This window comes from Aquila chrysaetos, chromosome 20 (assembly GCF_900496995.4).
Source record: "Aquila chrysaetos chrysaetos chromosome 20, bAquChr1.4, whole genome shotgun sequence".
In the NCBI taxonomy this organism is placed as follows: domain Eukaryota; kingdom Metazoa; phylum Chordata; class Aves; order Accipitriformes; family Accipitridae; genus Aquila; species Aquila chrysaetos.
In genome coordinates, this window is record NC_044023.1 from 1,460,076 (window position 1) to 1,482,652 (window position 22,577).

Below are 22,577 nucleotides of genomic sequence, written 5' to 3' on the forward strand. Positions count from 1 at the left end.
CTGTGTGTTTTTCTAAATTGCTCCTTTTCTGGCATATGAAGGGGTTGAATAAGTTGCAGCCAGAACCGCACACAGCATGACCAAGCTGCAGAGGGGCAGGCAAGGCAAAGCAGTACCTCAGCACGCTGCCCACGCACCCCCGTTAGCCCCGCGCTCCCCAGGCTGTCCGCAAGGAGCGGCTGCCTCCCTCTAACACCCCACAGCACCCACGTTAGCAACAGCTACCATCTAATTAGGTACTCCATCACCATCAGTGCACCCCAGTGATGGAGTAAAACCCAGTAATTCCACCAGGCAGTGAACGATTGCAGACCCAGAGGCTCTGTAATGTCGCTGCTTACAAATTCATTCACTGCAATGTGTTTGGTGGGTCACAGACACTCCACATGTCGTGTCAGGGCAAAGGCAAGTGGCTCCAGGCGGGCGCTGCCGCTCCCTGCCCCCCCCCCAGGCAAAGGCAGGAAAGGGGAAGCTTTGCCGTGGAGATTTGCTGGTCCTAAAGATAGCACAATTACTTTTCTTCCCTCTAGCCCTCTCTCAGACTTTGGCTTAGTGCCAGCACCACCAGTGCTTTGGGATGGCGGTTTAGGACTTTTTGGTGGCTTTGGAAGAGAATCGGTCATCTCAGGCACAGCACAGACAGACTGGGAACAGTCAGCAAAACATAAAACCTCCTCACACATAAGGGGATCTTTATAAAATTCCAATTACTTCTGGCTTGTTACCTAAGAATCCCTAAGAGGTAAGAGATATTGCTCGCTGTGAGGCCCGGGGTAATGAAATTACAAATCCTTTCATGAGTAAGCATATGCTAGAAAGCTACGTTTATTTGGCCTACATATTTGAAACTGTTCAAAAGGTTATTGTCTCGCAAAATCTGGATCAGAAATTACTACTTGTATTTGCCTTTCTCTAACAAGGAGCTATATTCAGGGTCATTTTTAATTCCTCAGTGATCGATTAGAATACTACAAACATTACTGCAAAGAAGTCTCATTTAAATTCTGTTTTCTGAAGAAGTATCAAACATGCATACAAAAAAAAGAAAATAGTCTCAGATACATCCTATAAATAACCAGCAAATGTAGTCCCCTTGAGAAACCTGGTGAGCCCAACAGCCTTGTCTTTTCAAGTGGTTAATTAATTTGTACAAGAAAACTCCCGTCTTATTTCCATAGTTTGTCTCCAGCATGTTTTAATTTCAGAACTGAACCATGGATGGAGCTAACTTTTCACAAACAATTATGTTTACCTCTACAAAACAGTTACACGGGATGGGTTTCCAAAAATATTTTGATGCCATCACAGGTTAGGTGCTCAACTCCAGTTGAATTTATTACTTCAACATATAAGATTTAAACTATCTTGGTAACTAAATCCCATGAAGTTAAGGATCCTCGCCTGTGTTCAGTGTCACTGTGGAAAACCTGTCCCACACAGACACTGCCTTTTGGGCTTGTGCCAGTGCCGCGCTCCTCCAGGGTGGGATGGGACACCGATACTGCCAATATACATTCCCCAGCCAGGTGTGAATGTTTCATCCTGTTTCGCTTTTTCTTCAAACGTTCTCTGCACCTCCCCTCGGTGCCAACACTTAACACAATGAATTTCCTTATAAAAAACTGCTCCAGCCAACTGCATGAGTAATAGTCCTTGTTGCTGCTGCAAAAAGAACTCAGTGTATAAAATGCACTATCAGTGGATGGGAAATCTGACTACACCCCATCATCGCACCAGATGCTGGGAAAAAGACCTTGCTCTTCAGAGTGTATTTAATGAAGGCAAGACTAGCAAGATCTGAAGGAACATACATGTTTGTCCCACCTTATATTGCGCATTGTACCTGCTTGCCAGGGTCCCCAGCCCCATAGCCTTATCCCTAAGATCACACTGAAGTGAGGAGCTGTTATCTTCATTTTATGGGTAACTCAGGAAGAGAACGAGCCACCACCTCAAACACCTCTAGTTACTAGATTGGCAGGTACTGGGGTTTAAAAAGAAAAGACCTCAAGACCTGAGCATTTCTGTAAGTTTTTTAGGATCTTAAAAATCTGCATACATCTGACTATGACAGGTTATACAGGCAGTTTTTAGTGACACGTGGCGCTGAAACTTGGCATTCTGCATACCATGCTTGTGCTTGCACCAATTCACAGATCTTCACATCTTTAAGCAAGGATCTTCTAAACTATTTCCTCTAACTAAAGATCATGAGCTCCTCCTTCAATATATAGCTACCACTTAAAATACTCTGCAAGAGTTAAGGACCAAAGGAGCACCATAAAAGCCTGACACAAAAGTATTGCTAACCAGGAGCTCATGACCTTTGATTAATATCTCCATTTTAAGCAAGGAGATGCACATGATGAATGGAAGAAGGTCTGCAGTGAGGAGGGCTTAGGCTCACCGGGGGGGATTCTTGCAAAGAAAGCATGATGCTCCATATTCAGAGCCCGCAGCTTTCAGAGGCACACTGAAGCCCGGCCAGCTGGAAAACCAGCAGCAGTGGTCTGACCCATAGCAGTTCCCAAAACACAAACAGGCAAGCAGCAGTCATGCAGCAACACGTCCAGAGAGATCATCTAGACGCCGTACCATCAACACTGACCCCAAAAGTATGCTCCTGGGTAGGGCAAGTCTGGATACTCAAAATTCAGCTGCTGCCTACATGCCTAGGCTGGCAGGCTAGATCAGCCCTCCTGATCTGTGCTCAAATTCCTCAAGTGGGACTATTCAAAGCACTTGATTCAGGCCTAATGCTGCATCCACTGAAAGCAAGAGCTTTGGAAACAGAAAGCCTGGCCACATCTGGCAGTCCAGTGCCTGGAGATTTGATACTTTTGGCTACTGTTTATTTCAGAGTCTGCAAACAATTAGTCTGAATACACTCCTCCATGTCGTTGAGGCAGGCTTTGTTTTTCCTTGCACCCTTCGCTCACAAATTCAGGCCACAAGCAGTGTTTAGCGCACACACACTTGAAATTACTGATCTTGTTAAAACAGAAAGTGCCAAGAGGGCCCATCCCAGCACAAGCAGTTCCCTTCATCTCACTGTCCAACCTCAGCCCCTACTTACGCTTTTAGATATTGGAAGGAAGACAAAAGACAGGGAAACACGACTGTGGCGACTACTGCACTTCAGGCAGGTTTCTTTCCAAGCCTTGCGTGCAGGGAAGCAGACCTTGCCACGCTTCATCCTGCAACGCTCCGTTCAGGCACAAACTTGAAATGACAGGTCCACTGTCAGCAGGGCTGGCTGGCAGTGGCCCAGCAGCCCAAATCTGCCAGCCGGTCCGAGGAAGGTGGCTGCGTGAGCTGCTCACAGCTTCACCACCGGCTGGGCCAGTGCAGCGGGACGAGGAGGGGGTGGCAGCCCCGGGCCATGGGCGCTGCAGTCACAGCATTGAGGTGAGCAAGGGAAGGGGTCTCGGAAGAGGTTGTGCGCTATCCATGAGAGGATCATCCCCCCACATACCACACGTGGTATTTTTTAATTAGGAAAAGGTTGCATTTTTTCTTTTTCTTCCTAAACTAGCATCCAGCTACCCTATAAGGTATGCATGCCATTTTTGGCAGAACAGATAGATCTATTTTGCGGTTCTCTCTTAAAACACTTCTTAATTTTATAGTATTTTAGTATTCCTCTTTCTATAAGTATCTCAGCCTGCCTTATACCTATTCACGCTATCTTCCTCTATTATCTTACTATCTCAGAACTTTAACTACCAAAGAGACAACTGAACACTGTCACCTGGGACCGTAATTCATGCTGATTCACACTTGTGGCCCAGAGGCTTTTTCTCCCTGCACCCTCTTCTCCCGAGGTTTATTTTTATTCCTCAGGTATCCTAGTTTGAGGGCTCAGAGCTGATTTCATCCTGTTGCAGAGAGAACTGAGATGAAGTAGACAACATAGGATTAAGCCTGAGGTAATTCAAGTAAATGTGAAAGAACACCAGCTGATACCAAAAAATACAAAGTAATTGCAAACAGAGTTTGTGTTTCTGAAGCACCATCCATAGCATTCTCCCACCTCCAGTGCATTTTATGGTGGCAGTAGGAGGTACGAAGGGTTGGTGTGCTCAGGGAACGCCGTGGAAACCCTCACTGCTGGTCCGCTTTATGGATCTCGTTTCCTGTTTGTCCTCAGTTCAGAAATTCAAGGTCATCTTTCTTCATGAGCCTCAATATCAGCAAAGGCGCAGTAGATGGGTTGGTTGAAATCTCAACTACTTCCTTAGAAGTTACACAAGAGCCTCCCAGTACCTCCTACCTGATCATTATTCACATGCAATAGATGCCATTCTCGCATCCACTGATCTCGGCTCACAAATATTTACTTGGTGCAATTTACTTCAGCTGGACGGCAATTATCCTTATCTCTGAAAACAACCACGATAAACTCATCCACAACTGGTGATTTTTTTAAAGTGGAAAAATACCTCCATTCTGAAACACAATGGTTCCAGCTAGATGCAAATTGCTATTCAGCCTGCCAAAACCAGAATGCAAATCATAAAACATTCACAATGAGGCTGTTTGCTACCTGAGTTACATTTATCCAAGAAACAGCACTCTACTGGCAGAGCATAGGGAAATGGAAAAAAGTGGAAAAATCATAATAAAACTTGACAGTAAGATCTTTAAAGATGTTTTATTCAACCCTCCCCTGTTCAGGGCATTTTTAGGATGAGTAAATAGGAAGTACAGAAATTAAAACTCCCTCTGTTTGCTGCTCTTGCAGTAAGTGACAGGATAAGATCAATGTTTGGAAAGAGACTGTATAAAGAGAATAGTCTCCATCAATCTCATCCCTTCCCTTGGTGAAAGTACTTAATTTACACTTTCTCAGCTGAGTAATTGCCTCTACTTTACACTTACAGTTCCTTTAGGAATGGTGTAATTAGTATTTGCCACAGAAACTTCAATAGGTCTGTATGTTGCTGAAGGAAGTTGCTCTTTAGTCTACATTCAGGATCTATGACAAGGGCACTCGCACACCAAGTAAAGACAAATGTTTCCACAGCAGGGAGGGCTACGGGCCAGCACGGAGCACAGGGTGGTGGAAACCCCTGAGCAGCAGCAGCTGCCCCTGCCAGAGGCAGGAAAGCATCCACTGGGCTCGAGCAGCCCTGCAGAGCTGGTGCTGTGCTTTCCACCTTCCAAATGGAGAAACCAGCTCCTCAAAGTCACTATTTTAGCGGTGGGTTTGCAACAGGGCCCATTTCTGTGACAGCAGCGGCACCCGCATCCTCCCTGGGGCCACGAGCACTGCTGCTGCCCCAGAGAGCCACCAGTGAGAGGGCCTGGCCTCACACAGCACCCAGATCATCAGCAAAACGGCTGGTTCAGGAAAGCTCAGAGCAGCCAAAAAAGGAGAGTGGAAAAAAATTCCCCAAACAAATGGCAATTTGTTTCAAACAATTCACTGGAGTCCATGAGTGAAGATGCTAAGTAGATCATCTTAGCTGGCTGATGTGAAATACAGTGCAGTATTACATCTTGTTGTTTGTGCTTGTGTCTAACAACAGCAGGTTTTTAGATGCAGAGTAATTTCTGTCCCCGGGACGGGCAGAGCTCAGGACATACCCCAGGGTAGCCTCACCGGGGACGGCACCTCTCCTGGGGACCAACCCCCGTGTCAGCGAGAAGGGAAGCAGCGGGTGCCAGCCTCACAGAGTTGTACTGAAACACGGATGAAAAGCAAAGCACAAAAGGAGAAGGAGAATCAAAACACAAAATTAACCTTTCCAAGCACCAAAGTACTCCATGTTTTTTCCACTATTAGATTACATACGAGCCATCAGAGATTTGAGAGATGAAAATTCAGCTACATATAAAACCAAAGTGAGATACATAAAATATAAGTAATGAAGCCAAGTTTTTAACCAAAGGCATCAGGGATCCAACCACAGCTGAGTTCTGGTGCCAGGATACAGCTAATAGGAAGAACAAATGCAATAGCCATCTAACTCGGGCTGAATTTTTAGTGGCAGCAAATGTTTCTGTGAAGCCTCCTATACTTTTCTAAACTCTGGAGAAAAAGAAAGACTAAAAAAAAAAAATATCTAGAATGTCCCTACAGTCACAAAAATGTAACTCTCAGTGACTTGGGAACCTAAATAAACGTATGTTTCCACAAAAAAAGCAATTAAGATGAAATGTTAATAACCAACCATACTGATGATCTCAAAAAAGGAAAAACCCAAAATAAAGAAAATCCATCCCCATACACAGACTGATGAGAAAAACAGGAAAATTCAATTAAGTGCAAAAACCCCAAGCAATCCGCGAACCCAGCTCCCCTCTCCCAGGCAGCCGCTGCTGGAAAGGCACGGCCGCTGCCAGCCCTCGGGCTGCAAACATCTTCCCCGCGCACTGCGACCCTCTGCAATCACACAGCACCCTCGGAGGCCAAAACGCCCTCCCCGAGCTGCAAGCAGTGGCCTCTGCACCCCACAGCACCCTGCCGAGAGCTGGTCAAACAAAATCCGCACTCGCTCCTTCTGGGAGCCCCCGGGCAGGGCAGGGGGCGGCCGGTGGCCTGGGAGCGCCTACTTGTTTTGGGACAGGAGCGACTCTGCACCTGCCTGAGGCCTGGCTCGCATCACACCCCAAAGAGCCGGACAGGACCTGAACCCTCTCTTGGGGCCGTCCATGTGCCGCCTCCGAGGAAAAGCCCAACTGGACCCAGAGGCGCGGCATCCCCCGGCTGCCAGAGCGGCAGCCTCATTGGGAAACAGCGAAACGGCCTCACAGGTCTTAAAAATTAGGGGATTGATGCTGTTTACATCATGCTGCTGATTCTTGAGGGGAGAAAATAAGTTATTTGGCAATTCTGGTAGATTATGCCATTTTCTAGTTAGAAATACATGCACGAAATTTATGTTTTCATTCTATATCTGAAGGCAAAATTAATTTTTCTTTCAAGTCTGACTAATATCTTCACTCACCCTCTATCACTGGCTCAGGAGTCACCAAAGAGACAGAAGATGTATGTGTTTTATTACTTGAAACATACGGATCTCCTCACATGAGTCGCAACAGCATCAATTAAAGCAACAAAACAAGTGAAAATACAGCAGTCCCTAGGCATGAGTGCTGGCGCTAGCCGCGTCAAGGGAGATTCCTCATTTTTGGAGAATGTTCCGTAGTTCCTTTACAGCCTGCACGGATCTGCTTCCACCAACTATTCCTAATGGGAATGGTGGAGCGGATGGGATGCCTGGCCAGGCCCCACTTGCCAGAGGCTGTGGGGCGATGCACGTGGTGCCATGACACCGGCGCTCACTCCCAGGACGCGCAGCAACTCCGTGGGCCAAACGGAGAACCAGCAGCCTCAGAGCTGCATCGTCTACAGCCAAACAGAGTGCTGTGCTCCCAAAGGCTGTTTATTTTCATTTCTACATCTACAATATTTAAAGGAAATTTTATAGAGACAGAGATATAACTATGTAGCTTAGCTAAGGCAAAAATAGCATCCAGTGATTTCCAAGCCTGCTTCTGTAGGCTAGACAACTCATGCCTGACATGACATCCATGACATTTTGCTCCTATCCAACAGGCTTCCCAACCTAATCCAGACCCCAACTAGACCTATCTCAGCCAAGCAGTTCCCAGGAATCACAGACTGGAAATCACCCAAGGAGACTCTAAAATGTAGTAGGTAGCTCTGCTGCTAAACACTTTCACCCCAATAGGCTTTCTTAAACCCTCTCATTGAAAATTTCAGGATGGTTCACCCTTCTTTTCTTTTTGAGAGAAAAAAAAAAAAAAAGAAGGCAACTTAATTTAAAATAGATTGGTTTTAAGTTACATCAGAAAACAGGTTATTGCTTATTAGTCCTAACTCAGACCCATGTATTGTGCACAGCCTTGATGCACAGCTCATGTCAGATTTTGTGGTATGTTGCAACAAATATAAAGAAAGTTTTGTGCTTAAGCTGCATGGTAATACTATGCAGTGTAAAATCTGACTGCAGATGAACTCAGTGCACCATGTAGGCAGATGTTTTTGCCGCTTGCATTTGCACAAAGCAGATACAGGTCTTACAGACAGATCCTCTTATTCAGGCCACACAAACTGGAAGGCTGGAATCAGTTCACTACTCCCCTAGGATAATCAACCAGTCACCCCTGTTTGATTCATCTTTCCCATAACAAAAGGAGCTAGAAGTAAAATACAACAGGCATCCGTGAAGAGAAGGTAGGATGGAGGTAAGGCTTGGAGCACATTAACAATCTATTAAATCCTTTTGAAAATCTACACTTCCTAATGGCATCTGTCTGGATGGTAAGTGTGCTCAGCTAAAGTTTTCTCATTTCAAGGCATTGTGTTCAAACACTGCTGCCTGGTGTACTCCTACAATGCAGTGAGGTTCTTCAGGTAAGACTGATTTCTAGAGCATTCTTTTGGTGAAATCAAGAAGTTAAGATCTGACTGAGATTATAGCTGCTACCACTAACCGGGAGGTCAACATTTACAATAAAAACATAAGTGGAAGTGAAAGAAAAAGAAAATGGCTACCATCTCCATTCATGGACCTCGTACATCTTTTGTTTGGTAAACAGTCATGAGGTGCTGTTTGTGTTGGGACCTAGAGTCTCAGCTCCAAATCTGCTCTCCTCCTATCTCCCTTAAACTTCCTGAGTAGATGGACTAGGCAGCTCAAGATGTTTAAGGGCTACCTAGATAACCCAGGAAGAAATATCACTATCTAGGGAGTAATCAGTATTCTCTACTCAGACTGCAAGTATTATACATCTGAGACTCATGAGAACATTTTGTGCCACATCTTGAAAAGGGAGATATTACTCTTGATTTGATGAAAAATGAATTGGAAATATGAGCTGTGTATGTGCTAATTTACAGTGATGAAGTTTGCATTCATTACAGTAATGAGCATTGCATAAAGCATATAATCAACATTCACTGCAGATGTCAAGAGGAATCCAGAGGCAGAGAGGAAATATGTACACTTGCCACAGTTGATCACAAACACCATAAACTTCCAGCCCCCAAAAAACACAAAGCAAGAGACAGTCCTTTTTCTCCCTACTAGTCCTCAGGGTTATTTGAGTGTATCTAGCAACTTCTTGTACTAACGAGCTTAGACAGCCTTCCAACCATAGGATAAATATTACAACAAGTGCTGTAAATATTTTCGTAGTAGAAGCACAACTGTTTCACTTCCTCCCCAGCAAAAGACAAAAGCTACAAACGTGATTACATTCAGTTGGTAACTGGATGATCCAAGCAGATAACTAATTAAATCCTTTTGTGCAGAGTAAGATGTTTCTCTAACATCACATTAGAAATTAAAAGCAAGTAATAGAAGGAAAAAGTTGGAGTTTAACAAATCATCACCTGAAATAAAGTTAAAATACCAGAAAACACCATCCACAGTCTGCAAAATCAAAGCAAGGTAGGCAATAGTGAAATGTTATCTATTATATCAAATGAAACACAAACCATCTTCTGAAAGAGATGAAAGAAGGTAGCTGGAGGTTTGCTTGATTTCATGCCCATATGGAGCAATAGGAAGAAAAGAACAGTGGATACGCACCAATGTTATTATGAATAAATGTCTCTAGACATCTATACTAGAAGTAGTTCTTACCTTCTGGTAATCTGGGGTTAGCGTGAATAGAGTTGGGGTCCCCATCTTCCTCAGGATGATAACGATAAAGCGTCTGTGACTGCTTTTGGGATGACTGACTACGGTGTTCCTTTAGAGCAACAGGAGGAGAGGTTGTTGCACTGAACTTTACCTTGGGGAAAGTATTTCCCTCGTCCGTTTCATGGGAAGCTTTTGACCAACTCGGCTCTGTTAAATTCACCTCTTTCAAGCCTAGATGCATGCTGTTCCCTGGGTCTTCTTTTCTGGCATGCTTTTTCATTTTAGAGTGTGGGGCTCTTTCTTGCTCATGCCTCTCTTTGTCCCCTTGCTTTCCCTTTGGTCTCCTCTCTAATTCCTCCAGGTGCTTGGGTGTCTCAGTGGTAGCTGTTGTGTGCTCCGGAGGAGCACTGGTGGTTACTGGTGCTTCTTTATGCGTCGCTTGCTGGAGGGATGCTACAGTGGTGCGGGGCACCCTCTTTGGCTCACTTCTTTCTGTGGCACTGCGAACTTCAGAGGGGACCTTAGGCACCGGTGTGGTGAGCGGCACAGCCATTTCCTCAGTGTACGGATCGGCCGGAGCCAAAGCTGAAGGAGCAATGCTGGCTGGGAGGTAGTCATAATCCTCGCTTTGCTCTTGGCTGATGCTCTCTTGCTCTAGGTGGGAAGAGTAACTCCTGTATTTTTTTGGAGACTCCACCTGGGTGTTGTCTCCTTCTGGTGCCTCCTGGTCGTAGCTGTACGGATCGTCGTAGTGCCTCTCTGGTTCGCTATCTTCAGCATCTATTGGACTTGCAGTGTTCAAGGCGAACGTGTTACAGTCTGGAAGCTGGTAGCACATCAGCTCACCACCAGCATTCGGGCAATGGCAAACCTTGCAGGGGGGCATGTGGAAGGTGTGCCCCGCTACATACTTCTGGCCCTCATGGAGGCAACCTATCCTCCCACACTGAGGACACCCGTCAGCTGGCACCACTGCATCAATGCAGTTTGGGGGCAGCTCTGGGCACAGCATGAACTGGCAGCTGATCTTGCCTCCTCCCTTGGGGCACGAGCACTCAGTGCTTCCAAAGTCCACGAAGTAAGACTGCCCTTCAGGTACTTTGCCGTTGATAAAGCCCACGTTGACACAGTCGTAGTACTGGTAGCCTTCACACGTGCAGCCGTGCTGCAGACACGTGGCACAGCACTCGCCGGGCTCCAGCACGTCCTCGATGCAGTTGTCCAGGGGCTGGCACTCTGCACCCGTGCAGTCCCTCTGTGCACGGGAAAAGCCGGTCCACAGCAGCACAAGGAGGATGGCATTCAAACAGCTCTGCTGCCAGCTCTGGTACCTATCCATAGTCTTCCCAAACAAATATAGCTCCAGTCCAAACTTGCACATTTGATGGGCTTTTTTTCCTAGAAGGCTGTAGATTCAGCTCCGAATCTGCAGTGTTTTCCCGAGTTACCTTTTCTCATAGATCCTAGAGTTATGAAAGAAAACTCTGTTAAAGACTATACTCAGCACATATCCTGTTAAACATTAGAGGTCTTTAAAAGTTGGGACAAAATCCAACATCTGGAAACCTAAGCACGAAATTAATCATAATGTCTTCCAAGCATTGTAGGCACTAAGTTTGGAGTTACATGCTCCCCCCCCACCCCCATTTTGAAAAAGAAAGAAAGAGAAAGAAAAAAAGGTTGTGACTCTTCTCTTTTGAATCTGTTCACAATGTATATATATTTCAAGAAAAAGAAGGCCTTTATACTTCAACGCCTTTTTGTTAATCTTTCTAGCTAAAAAGAGAAAGATTTTTTGGCAGATAATAAGTAAATACACAGTTCTTCCTCTGCAGATGTACATTTAAGATAATTATTCTTTATGTTTCAAAGACCCAAATCTTAAAGATCTTTCTTAGACAAAACTTAGCCTTCAGATGTGAGAATTTGTCTGTACACATGTTAACTCAAAATAAGAGGAGGGTTTTTTCTGCTTTCTTCCCCCACTTAGCAATCTTTTGCCCTTCAGTCTTCAGCATTAACAGTGATTTTTTCGCCCCAGTGCTGCTAAAATAGAACTTCTTTGTATATTGCGGTTGCTGTGTGGTTAAACATCATATTAGCTATCCTGTAATACAGATTAGAGGCCGGATCCTCAGCTCACAGAAGTTGGCACAGCTCCACAGCAGGCCTGTAGCACACAGAGGGATCAACTGACTTCACTAGAGTTACAACTGTATATGCAGTGGATGTTTATACCAACTGAGGATATGCCACCATTGGCAACCACTTCTTTTATTTTCGACACCACCAGTAAATACTTTATAGTGAATTACTACACTATGAACAGAATAAATAAATATATATATATATATATATATAAAAATTAATTGGCATAACAACACTTTGTTAAAATGCATTGAGGAAAATAAAGTTGTTTGATTTTTAACTACTAAACCCTTTGACCATAGAAAGTTTAAGAGTTAAAGTAAATCAGCTGTTGTCCTTTATATCAAAAGCATGCTCAAAAAGCTACACAATTAACATGGAAAAGTAGTTAAAACAGAAAAAAGTCTACCTATAGAATTTTATAGAATTAGTGATCTGATTATTTTTCCAGAACCCCTCCCATCATCAAAAAAATAAAGACCCTAAAACATTTATCTAGGGGGTAAAATGTAGTCACATCACCAAGAACAATAAACCACACACGCAACAGGAATCCTGCCAAAAAATCCATTCAGAAAGATTACTTCTCCCATTCAAACTGGGCTTCCAACAAGTCTGCTTCGGCACTGCTGGAAAGCAGCCAGGCTGTGGGAAAAGCGTGCCTGTTCTGATAAGATATGGACAAACTGTGCTAAGAATTTCCACAGTTCTGCCCTGGAATTTGAATTACTTCAGTACATTGTACAGAGATATAATTCTTACAAATGTAGGTTCTTCTACTACTAATTTGAGTGTATTAGTTGAGTGTGCTAAAAGATACTGATTGAAGGAAAAATATAATTGTCAGAAAGTATAATAATGGCTTGGAAGAATCTCACTTTTTCAGAGCTGCTCTCAAAACTACGGTATTTTGTATGAAGGAGAATCTTCCATATGTGGTGCTGAAATTAATTCTTCAGAATCCAGCCTGCGAATTAATAATTCATCCTACTTTCAGCAGCTTTTCCAGGTAATCCAAATCTGTAATTATTACATAGCTTTAGGTGGGAAATAATGAATGGAAGGACAATGAAAGCTTACAGAAGCTTCTTCTGTGAGGGTCCCACAGCAGGATTTTGTCACCATCCCCTCCCATTGGTACCTCCTGGCTTTAATGCTTCAGTGCACGTAAGTCCCTTGGTCAAACTCGGTACTTGCCAGAGCACTGCTGGTGGCAGCTGAGCTCAGCTCTGCCCTGGCCCGCGCCTCCCTCTCCTGCATCAGTGCTTCCCGGGCTCAGAAAGCCCCAGGACCCCGATGAGGGCCATTTGGGTGTCACAGCCCCAGGTCTGGCCAGCCTCTGAGTGCACGAAGGCAGGGCACAGCATTGCCTTGGTAATCAGCTCCTGTGGGTCACATAAAGGGCAAGCTTGTGTGCATCACCCACTTCATATCCAAAACGGCAACTGCTCACAGTCAACTACTGCTGTCCTGGTGCAGCACAGCCCGTCAGGTCAATGTGACAACGGGAGCAGGACACCCCTGTGAACGGTGTTTGCCTGCCCTGCTCATACGTTCAGGTTTCCCCAAAACAAGCACTCACTTCTCAGGCATGAACTTGAACGCCCAACAGGAAACCCCCAAATTACCTCGTCTCCTGAAGCAAGGAGCAGAAAGCCAGTCATAATTGATATCTAGCATGCCTAGAAGTTCAAGCACAGCTGAGGGTTTATCATGGGACAGTCCTGTTTTCGTGAAAGGAGCTGCTTGACTGCCCTCCCCTGTACAGTCACCTCCTCCCCTCCTCATCTGCACCCACTTTCGGTCCAAGGGTTTGTTTGCTTGTCCAGGGCACCTCCAGTTTTTCCTCTGTTCTCTCCTTGCTCCCTTGCCTCTCACCCACGGAGAGGTTCGGAGAGCTCGTGGCCCCTCTCCCACAGCAAGCCCTGTCCCCGCTCCCCACCTCTCATGCTTTCTGCTCAATGCCTTATTCAGTCCTTCTGTAACCTTTCTCTTTTGATCACTTCCACATCCCTCAACATTTGGTTTCTCAAGCTACCAACCTCAAACTGATAAAGCTGAAACCCTTATAAACCCTTTTTCTGTCGGTAACACCACAATCTTCCCTATCCTCAGGCTCACTTTCCTTCAGAGGCTGCTTGTTTCTGGTGTAACGATTCCAACAAAAGTATCTCTTCCTATTCCTTGAAACCATTGCATTTTCCCTGTACTTTCTCCATCTGTTCCCCACACCCATCGCTCCCACCCATCCCCCCCCCCCCTCCCATAAACTTGCATATCAAAGAAACAGTCTCTACTTCAGGCACAGAGAAAAACAGCTTTGAGTGAAGCGCGCAGACATGACTATTGAGCCCTACTGAGAAAAAGCATCCCTCCAAACAGAGTGTGTGTGCTCTTGCCAGCCCACGCAGCTGATGTGCAACTGCCTCTGGATCACTGCCCTTCCCCACTGCTGAAACGATGCTCTAGAGACAGCAGCTAATTACTTGGTAATGGCATCAAAAGCTGGAGCTGTGAAATAAAGGTGTCTATACCAACAGGGTAAAAAAATGCGCTATCTCTGGAGGATGGGGGAGTTTCATACCAGTAGATATTACTGCAATAATTTGTTTCCATTAACTATTTTCATGCTTTCTTTAATGTCCTTTTACGCAACTGGGACAATACACAAGGGCTTCACCTAAAAGAGAATCAGGTCATTTTACTCTCAATTCTGTCCTTCACCCACTGTTATCAATGTCATTGACTTTCCCTGCTCAGTTGGGTGAGATGTCACAACAAATTAAGCCCTGCGCACCTAAAATAAAGGTCTTTCATAGTCTCTGTTGAAAGCTTTACAGAGCTCTACAGCAAGATAACCCAACTGTCACCCCAGTCCTCATGCATTGCTTCATGACCCAGAAGACTTCAATTTATGTCCTTTGTGCGGTTTCCTAACCTGCTGTGCTGCATATCCTGATCTCCTTTGGTTCAAGTGCTAACCCTGTTGGCTTTAGTGGAGTTGTACTGGGCCACTATTAAAGTAGCTGTTGCTGGTCCTGTGCACACAGTGCATCCTGAGAAAGCATGAGTGCCCACACAAGGGAGGGCCAATGCTCTGGACTGGGACTAAGTCCCTCAAAGTCAACAGAAGTAAACCTGGGAGGTAAATCAGCAGTAAAGAGAGGATGGTCAGACCACAAAGGAGTTCCTTATTCCTCAATTCCTTCTTTAAAAATGATTCCTAGGAAAGGCAACGCAAAGACGCCTTATGGAAAACCAGCTTAAAAAAGTAAGAGTCCAAATGAACATGAACTACAGGCACACATCTTCATGGAAAAGGAAATGAGAATGCTTCACATTGCAGATGAAACCAGTATCTGTGTGACAGGACTTCCAAGGCTCACAGCAAATACCATCAAAATTATAACTAACACTGGCTGAAAAACATCATATTCCTGTCTCCTGGCAGGGGAAGTGGGTAGAACAAAACAAGATTTCAAAATGCTTACTTCAATTCAATTTAGGGCCAAAAAGTTATAAATTCTGACATTTTTGCAAAACAATATAGTCAGAGTGATTTACTTCAATCAAAGCCATAACATAAAGTCGAAAGGAAGAATGTTGACTTGATTAAAACAGTTCAGCTGTATTACTTGAAAATGTTGATGAAACCAGTGTGTTCCCACAGAAGATCTAGACATTTTAAATGTGCAACTTCTTTAAATTAAGAGGAGTATTTTATTGGGAGATTCTTTTTCCAGATGGTTTCACTTCAGTGCTGAACCAGAAAGCTTATTCTAGGTAAGCAGAGGTGACAGGAGGCTCTTTCCTTCAAAGACTTCACACGAACACCATATTTCTGTGTGACGGTTGCCCCAGAGAAGGCAGAACAACTGCAGAAGGTGTGCATGTATGGAAGAGACACTGTAGGACCAAGAGCATTCTTTCAAATGTTCATGGAATAAAAAGATCAGCCATTTATAAACAAAAAAGCAATAAATAGAATAAATTCAGCCCACTGCAGAGGACAACACCTGCATGAGAACCCGCTGACCTCCAGCTTTGAAGATGTACCTGCGATTTAATCTGCTGCAGATCCCTACAAACAGGTTTAGATAGAACAATTCTTTTCTCTATCCTAACTCTCAATTCCTCACTAAATTGCCCTTTTCAAGGATGGTAAAAATAGAAATGCTGTTTTGATATACATCTCCTTTTGAACAATGTGCAGGGCCAGATGCAAGCCTGATGTGAAAGCAGAAGGTGGCATACAGCTGTGTGATCCCTCCTGTGCCATGTACTGGGAACACACTCTCTGCTGGGTGCAGCTGTGGGGGTTAGCCACGTAGTTCATCCATTAATCTATGCCCAGGTTTCATGCATACAAAAAAACCCTCTGTCTATGCCCCAAGCTGTGAGAAAGCAAATCCTGTAGTGGCACTCGCCACCTGTGCACAAAGCAAGTTCATCAACCCACAGAGCAGCTATGAACCATTCTCCTGGTCTCCCAGTGCTACCCAGTCCAAACTGGCTCTCCAGGGTCAGGCCGTACGTAGCCAGGGACCAACCACTGCCCTGGTCTGTGACGTTGAATCTCTTCTCTATCACTTTGGTGAAAGCACTGTAAAAAGCACAGTGGTAGGCCGAAGCGCATGTGCACACCCGCACCGAACAACAAGGCTAACGTATTTCACCGGTCTGTGTATTTTAGCACCTCTCCCCAGCCAGACCTCTCTGGTCTGCTGCAGCTGCCAGCAGCTCTTAAATGGCTGCGGTCATAGTTTAGACTGAGGAAGAAGGGAGGGGATGGAAGGAAATATCAATTTAAAAACAATCCCTTTTAAATGCAAGAGAAAATGGAAATTTGTGAGAGATCTTTCTTGTACGAAAAACAGAAAAAAACACCCCTAAACCCGGTAACTCCTGACTCAGCTGTGCCAGCCAGTGGATTAGCTCTTCCTTTCACACCCTCTCAATCCGGAAACTTGTGATCTCACCAAGTGCTGGAAGGGATTGCTGCTGGCTGCTCCCAGCCCATCTCCCTAGCAGAGGTAACTAAAGTGCTATTCACCAGACAGATGAATGAAAAGTGGAGACGGGTTTCCTTTACTGCTCTTATGCAACATACAGTGCACAGAGCCAGGCATTTCTGCCTGCTAATTAATGGAATTTGAGATGACCTGAAGCCAGCCTTCTCATTCAGGGCACCTGGGTTGGGGAGAAAGAGAAGAGAGGCAGGATAAACCCCAGTGTAAATCCGAATTCAACGAGCTGCTTTTTCTTATCGAAAGTAAAGCACAAGATGCTTAGTCACTTCAGTGTTGTCAACACTCCAGTTCTTGGCGAAATCAGCCTGTTTTCAGAAGTCATAGCTTTTGCAGGCGGTTTTCCTCAGCTTTATTTTCAATAAAAAAATCAGTTACTGTTAACCCTCTTTTCATGGAAAAGCTTAAAAAATGGACATTTGGGAGTCCAGAGGATCATTACTTAATTCAACAGAGAACTCAAGAGTGGGACAAACAAGGAGCAAGCAGCACCGGATCAAAACTCACGCAGTTTCCCAAAAGCGGCTCCGATAAGACCTCCCTTCCCAGCAGAAGCGCCCCTGGGCAGAGATGCTCCCGATGCTCTCCAGGACATTCCCCACGCTCAAATCCAAACAGGAACCTGACATGCTGCAGTAATGGAAAAGCATCACCCAAGGTATTTCAGCTGAAGTAGCCAAGCATTAGCAATAGTGACCAGGCAGCTCTGGGACGTATTCTTCCAGAATGTGCAGCTTTTGAAGCCATTTTTAAAGTCCTGGAGAGTGAAAGCAGCCTTTTTCCAAGTGAATGACAGGGCAGAGCCGAGGAGGGGAGAATCGTGCCTTGGGTCTATTGTGTCAGTGCTCCCCCTCACCCCAGATCAGCCCAAAAATAACAGGGCAGGTACTTGGCTCACTGGAGAGTGAAATTCTGTGTCATTGGGAGTCGCCACTGCAGCGGATCCAAAGTGACTCAGTGGGAGGATGGCAGCTGCAGAGGAGCAAGAAACGACTCACATGGGGGAAAGGAGGCAAAGAGAAACACCGTCCCACCCAGTGCACGTGGCTGGTCCTCGTCCCAGCTCTGACATGCTGGCAGTGGAGAGCTCAGCAAAGGGGCTGTGCATGGACAGGGCGACTACGGCAGCTGAAACATGCCAAGCGCACTGCCACGGAATCTCTGACAAACCAACTAAGATTCAGTTTCTCTCAGGACAATGCAAGTGCAGTGTCCGTGCACAGGAGGCTCAGCATGTACTTGCAGCTGGGCCAGGGTCACACAGCTCTGCAGAGCCTAACTCTTTCTAGTGAAAATAAATGTGTTTGTTATTGATACACTTTTTTTTTTTTTTACATCACCAAGTTTCAGGTGACTATATATGCATCTCAAAAACACAATTAAATAATCCAGCTATTTCCACAACAGCCAAAAAAATCTGGGATAAGATAAAAGCAAACTCAGCAACAGCCACTCAGAAACGTTTCCCAAGGCACAGCCAACAAAAACTTGTCAAAGCTCATAAGTTATGAACTAATTTGCACAGAGAGAGCTCTTTTGGCAGCAGGCAAGCAGAGCGTGTCCCTCAGCTCCACAGCACCTCGAGCAGCCGCACACATGTGGAGACAGCCACAGGAGATGTGGCAGCACAGCTCCTGCCCCAGGTCCTGTCACCAGCACCAGTTCAATGCGCTGGGCTCAGGTGAACGCTGTCAATACTGGTAGCTGCTCTGATGAGTGAAGGAAAGGAGTTTTCTCATTTACTTGAAGAGCTGCACTCCTCCCTTCCCTCTCAGGAAGAAACAAATCCCTAGTTTCCACTATGCTCCCCATTATTTAGATACTTTTTGGCAAGAAACCATAAGTAACTCAAGCAGAACATACCCTTGTAGAGTCTCATAATGGTGCTCCTCGAAAAGCATCCTTTCAAGGTCCTGGATTACATTTCTCTCTCTTCTCTTTTCTTTCCCTAATCTTCCTCCAGGATACCCCAGTCCTCTGCCCCTTCCCAGTGTTTTAGAGAGTTCACGTATTTGCAGGGCTGCTGCTGACTCTCACCAAGGAAAAAAAACAGCTGCAACCTCAAGGACAGTGGCATGCAAAATCTGAGCATCTCATTTCCACTCCCTCCGCGATCCCCTCTCCCCATTTCTTCTTTCCTCAATGAAATGACTACGATGCTACTTAGAACTTCCTGTAAGGAACAGATCTAGGCTTTGAGTTTGTTTGTTTTCTTAATCCAGCCTTCTATTATGCATGAGCCCTGCCAGCACTTTGAACCCCACTGCCTTAAGCAGTGACAGTCAGTAGTACAGATCTTCTCCTTTTGTTGGGAAGCATGTTGGCTGGAGCATCTGGGTACTCTCTACCTATTTCAGGCAGCCCTTTTGGAACAGTTGAAAATGACAATTCCCCACCCCCACCCTAAAATACAAATTAGGCAAAAGAAAGCCTACTATTTAACTGACAGCTTAGCAAGTGGCCTTTCCGGCCCTGTGCACCGCCATGTGCCAATTTGGAAATAATTAACAACTGTTTTCATTGAGGGAAGACTGAAGGGAACTGCAACACAGTTTTCCACAGTCTACCTGTGAGGCAAAACTGCTCACCAGCCAGAGGAGCGGCAGTTCCTGCATCGCCTGCGCTTCAGCCTCAGAATTGAAGAATTTGATTTGAGACTCTCCAGAGTAACTCGGAGGGGTTTGCTTCAGTCTGCCAATTAATTCCAAATGAATATCAAAACAAAATGTCAATACAGTAAGCTTGTAGTAAATAATTTTTCAGTAAATGTGTCCAGGCCTTGTCATTGTCAGGATTAATAATGAAATTCTATCTGCTGATGAGGTGAAAATAACACATATTGTACAGTGAACATTTTATAGTCTCTTACTAATTTGGTTCACAGTTTCTCCATAACTTTTATACAGAGCTCTGTCAACGTACCACTTCTGATCCACAACCCATACAGTTGCTGTCTACAATCAGGATTTCCCTAGGAGTAGGCTGTGAATCTTGACATGTTCCCCTCAAAAGGCACAATGATTTTTCACAATGTGGCAAAATCCCCAGAAGGACACAAGATCAAACTCTTTTCCTTTATGACTCAACAGGATCCAAATCTGTCCCTCAAGAGAGTAAACGTGCTCTCAGCAGCCAACTGTTGCAACAAACCAACTCCTTTCATTAGCTGTGCTCTGCTCCACAGCTGAGAAAATACATCTTCCGCTCTCCCAGCTGCAGAACGCACCTAGCTGAGACTCGCATGACAGTAGGTGAACCTCTGCACACCCACTGTCTTGCCTGTACTCTGGCTCTTAAATAAATAACACTTAGAGACAGCACACAAGGCCATCAACTGTCTTTGTTCCATACAGAGAGGGCATCCTCTGCCCTATTCTTCTGGATAAAGGCTGGGGGGAAAAACTGGAGAAGGAAGACTCCTTAGCTTATTATAACTGGTGGATAAAATGCTAGCTCAAATTTATCCATCGCAAGCACACCACTGCTTGCAATCCTTTCCAGGTTTTGGAGGCTTCATTGGTGTCGTCTTCACCTCCACCTCACACTTTGAGGAAGTATCTCTGTCTTGAGTCATTGGGATTGCGTTTTCTTTGTTAGAGAAAGTGTTCTCAGAATTTTTCATTTACAAAATTTTCAGCCATCTATGTAGCCCTGAGCACATTATTACTGCTGGAATCATCCCAGATTTGCTAGTTCTTCCCTTGACAGTGATCCTGAGAGTTTGCTGTGCTCTAATCTGAACAGAGAGTCTTCCTGTTAGAAGGCAGGGACAAGAATAAGCAGCACAAGAAGAAATAACTGTCCTGACCACTACTTCTACCCATAAGGCTTATCTGGAGTAAGCCTGGCATGAACCAAAATCTTTGAGCTTCACTGCAGGACAGGTTGCAGAGGACCTCCACTGCCAGAGGCCAGTCTGTGCCTGAACCTGCACACAAGAACCATGGATACAGGATGAAATGGAGGTGTAAAAAATACAAGGGTGGATGCATCTCCCAACAGAAACTGGTACCGGTATCACTAAAGGGTCATCTCCGCTTTGCCGCCTCTCAGCCCCATTTCTTGATTTCCCAATCTTGTGGTTTTCTACAAGCCACGAAGGAGGAGATAGGGTTTAGAAATCAACTCCACAAAGACAGGCTGGGTTAAGGATCCAGCCTTGTAATTTTGCATTGAAAAAGGTCCAGCTAATTAATCTGGTTGAGTATCTGCCCAGATATTCTTTGGTATGAAGAAAAGGAACTCAGATTTATTTCTGCACTCACATACATGCCCTATCTCCACCCACGCCATGAGACAATGGACTGCAGACAGAGCATATCTGTAATAAGTGGACTGGATGTACCATGAGGCATATTGCCAATTATAAATTAATGAAGTCCAGAAAAAGCAACAATGATCGTTCCTCAGGAACAGTTTCCTCTCATATGGTGACAAAGAAATCCCATATCAGGGTTATTATATATACCAATTAAATTCTTTAGCTAAAGCAAGAAATTATTATTTTAATGGAGGAAAAACTAGAACATTTGGTTAAAATGTTCTCACAGAAATGTTAATTACCACAGGCATTAAACAAATGGAAATCAAAGCCTACCATTTGTTGAGCACTTTGAAAAGTTTTAATGCAAAAAATGTGCTGGAAAGAAACCTTCTATTTTTCCTTATGAATGAAAGCAAATCCCTGTAAATGAAGCTACATCTATCACGCTGCTAATCAGTCAGCAGCCACAGATGTAATCCATCAATCAAAACTGTTCCTGCACAAACTTTCCATAAAAGATAATGGAATGAATTTGGTTTGTTGGATACCAAAATGCGAAAAGATGCCTGCTCTGCTATTTCATCTCAGAGCCTATCATTCAGAGACAACAATAATGCCTGATGTAACTAATAGAAGTTATGCTTGCAATTCCTCCCATCTTCCACTCTGTGTTTATTCTTCACTGATCCTCAAAGACTGTGAAGAGTTGTGTAAGAGAAGCTGAGAGCTGCTGTGTGACTCCCATTTTTGGAACGTAAACTAGCCTGTGCTTCACTGGCTGGGCGTGAGGTTGAGGAAGGTTTTGCTCCTCTGCGGCCGCGAGTGCTTGAGGTGATGGGACAAGCAGGTCAGGGTCCCATGCACCCAGCACACACACACTGCCTGGGACCTTTTATTATATCTGCTGTAGCACACAATTATATGAACCAAACTTGATGCTGACCAGGAAGATGTCTAGCTCCTACAGACAGACAGAATCGGTACTCTGCCAGAGAGGATCTTGATGGGTAGTGCTTTGAGCCCTATTTATCCTTCAAGAGGTGCCAAGGCCAGTAATGCTACCTCATTTGGTGAAGATTAAAATCTAGAGAAGTGTTTCAGAGGAGGCATCATACTAGATGTTGGAGAAACTCTGGTTCGTTTCTTCAGTGATAAGACCTCTTCTCTTCTGAGCAGCAAATTTATTTATAACCAACCTGAGTTAAAGCTATTAAGAGGCTGTCATAAAATGAAAGCACTGACCAGTACTTTGAAACTCGTAAAAGCAAAGTATCTAATACTAATTCTTGCTGAAGGGTTTCAACATAAACAGATACAGAAACATAAATATACATACTTCTTTGTACTCCCCTGGAATGCTTTTGCTCTCTAAGGAAGGTGCCCAACCCTTTTGTCTGCTGCACCTCTGGAACCCTGGATCCTGAACTCCTTCCACTGATTTCAGTAGCTTTGGACCAGATCCGAACTGTCTGAGGTGCAACCTTAATTTGGAGGATAATTTCCTGGAGATAGGAGCAC

General features: G+C 44.8%; 1 protein-coding gene across 3 annotated transcripts in view; it reads right to left on the reverse strand.

The window, feature by feature from the left end:
- The window catches only part of FBLN2 (fibulin 2), a 109,317-nt gene that overhangs the window by 69,917 nt on the left and 16,823 nt on the right, over positions 1–22,577 (reverse strand). For all 3 annotated transcript variants that reach the window (XM_041118814.1, XM_029996267.2, XM_029996266.2), the window contains exon 2: positions 9,621–11,083. In XM_041118814.1, coding sequence (XP_040974748.1) covers positions 9,621–11,001 — 1,381 coding nt within the window. In that variant the 5' untranslated portion in view covers positions 11,002–11,083. The remainder of the gene's footprint in view (positions 1–9,620; positions 11,084–22,577) is intronic.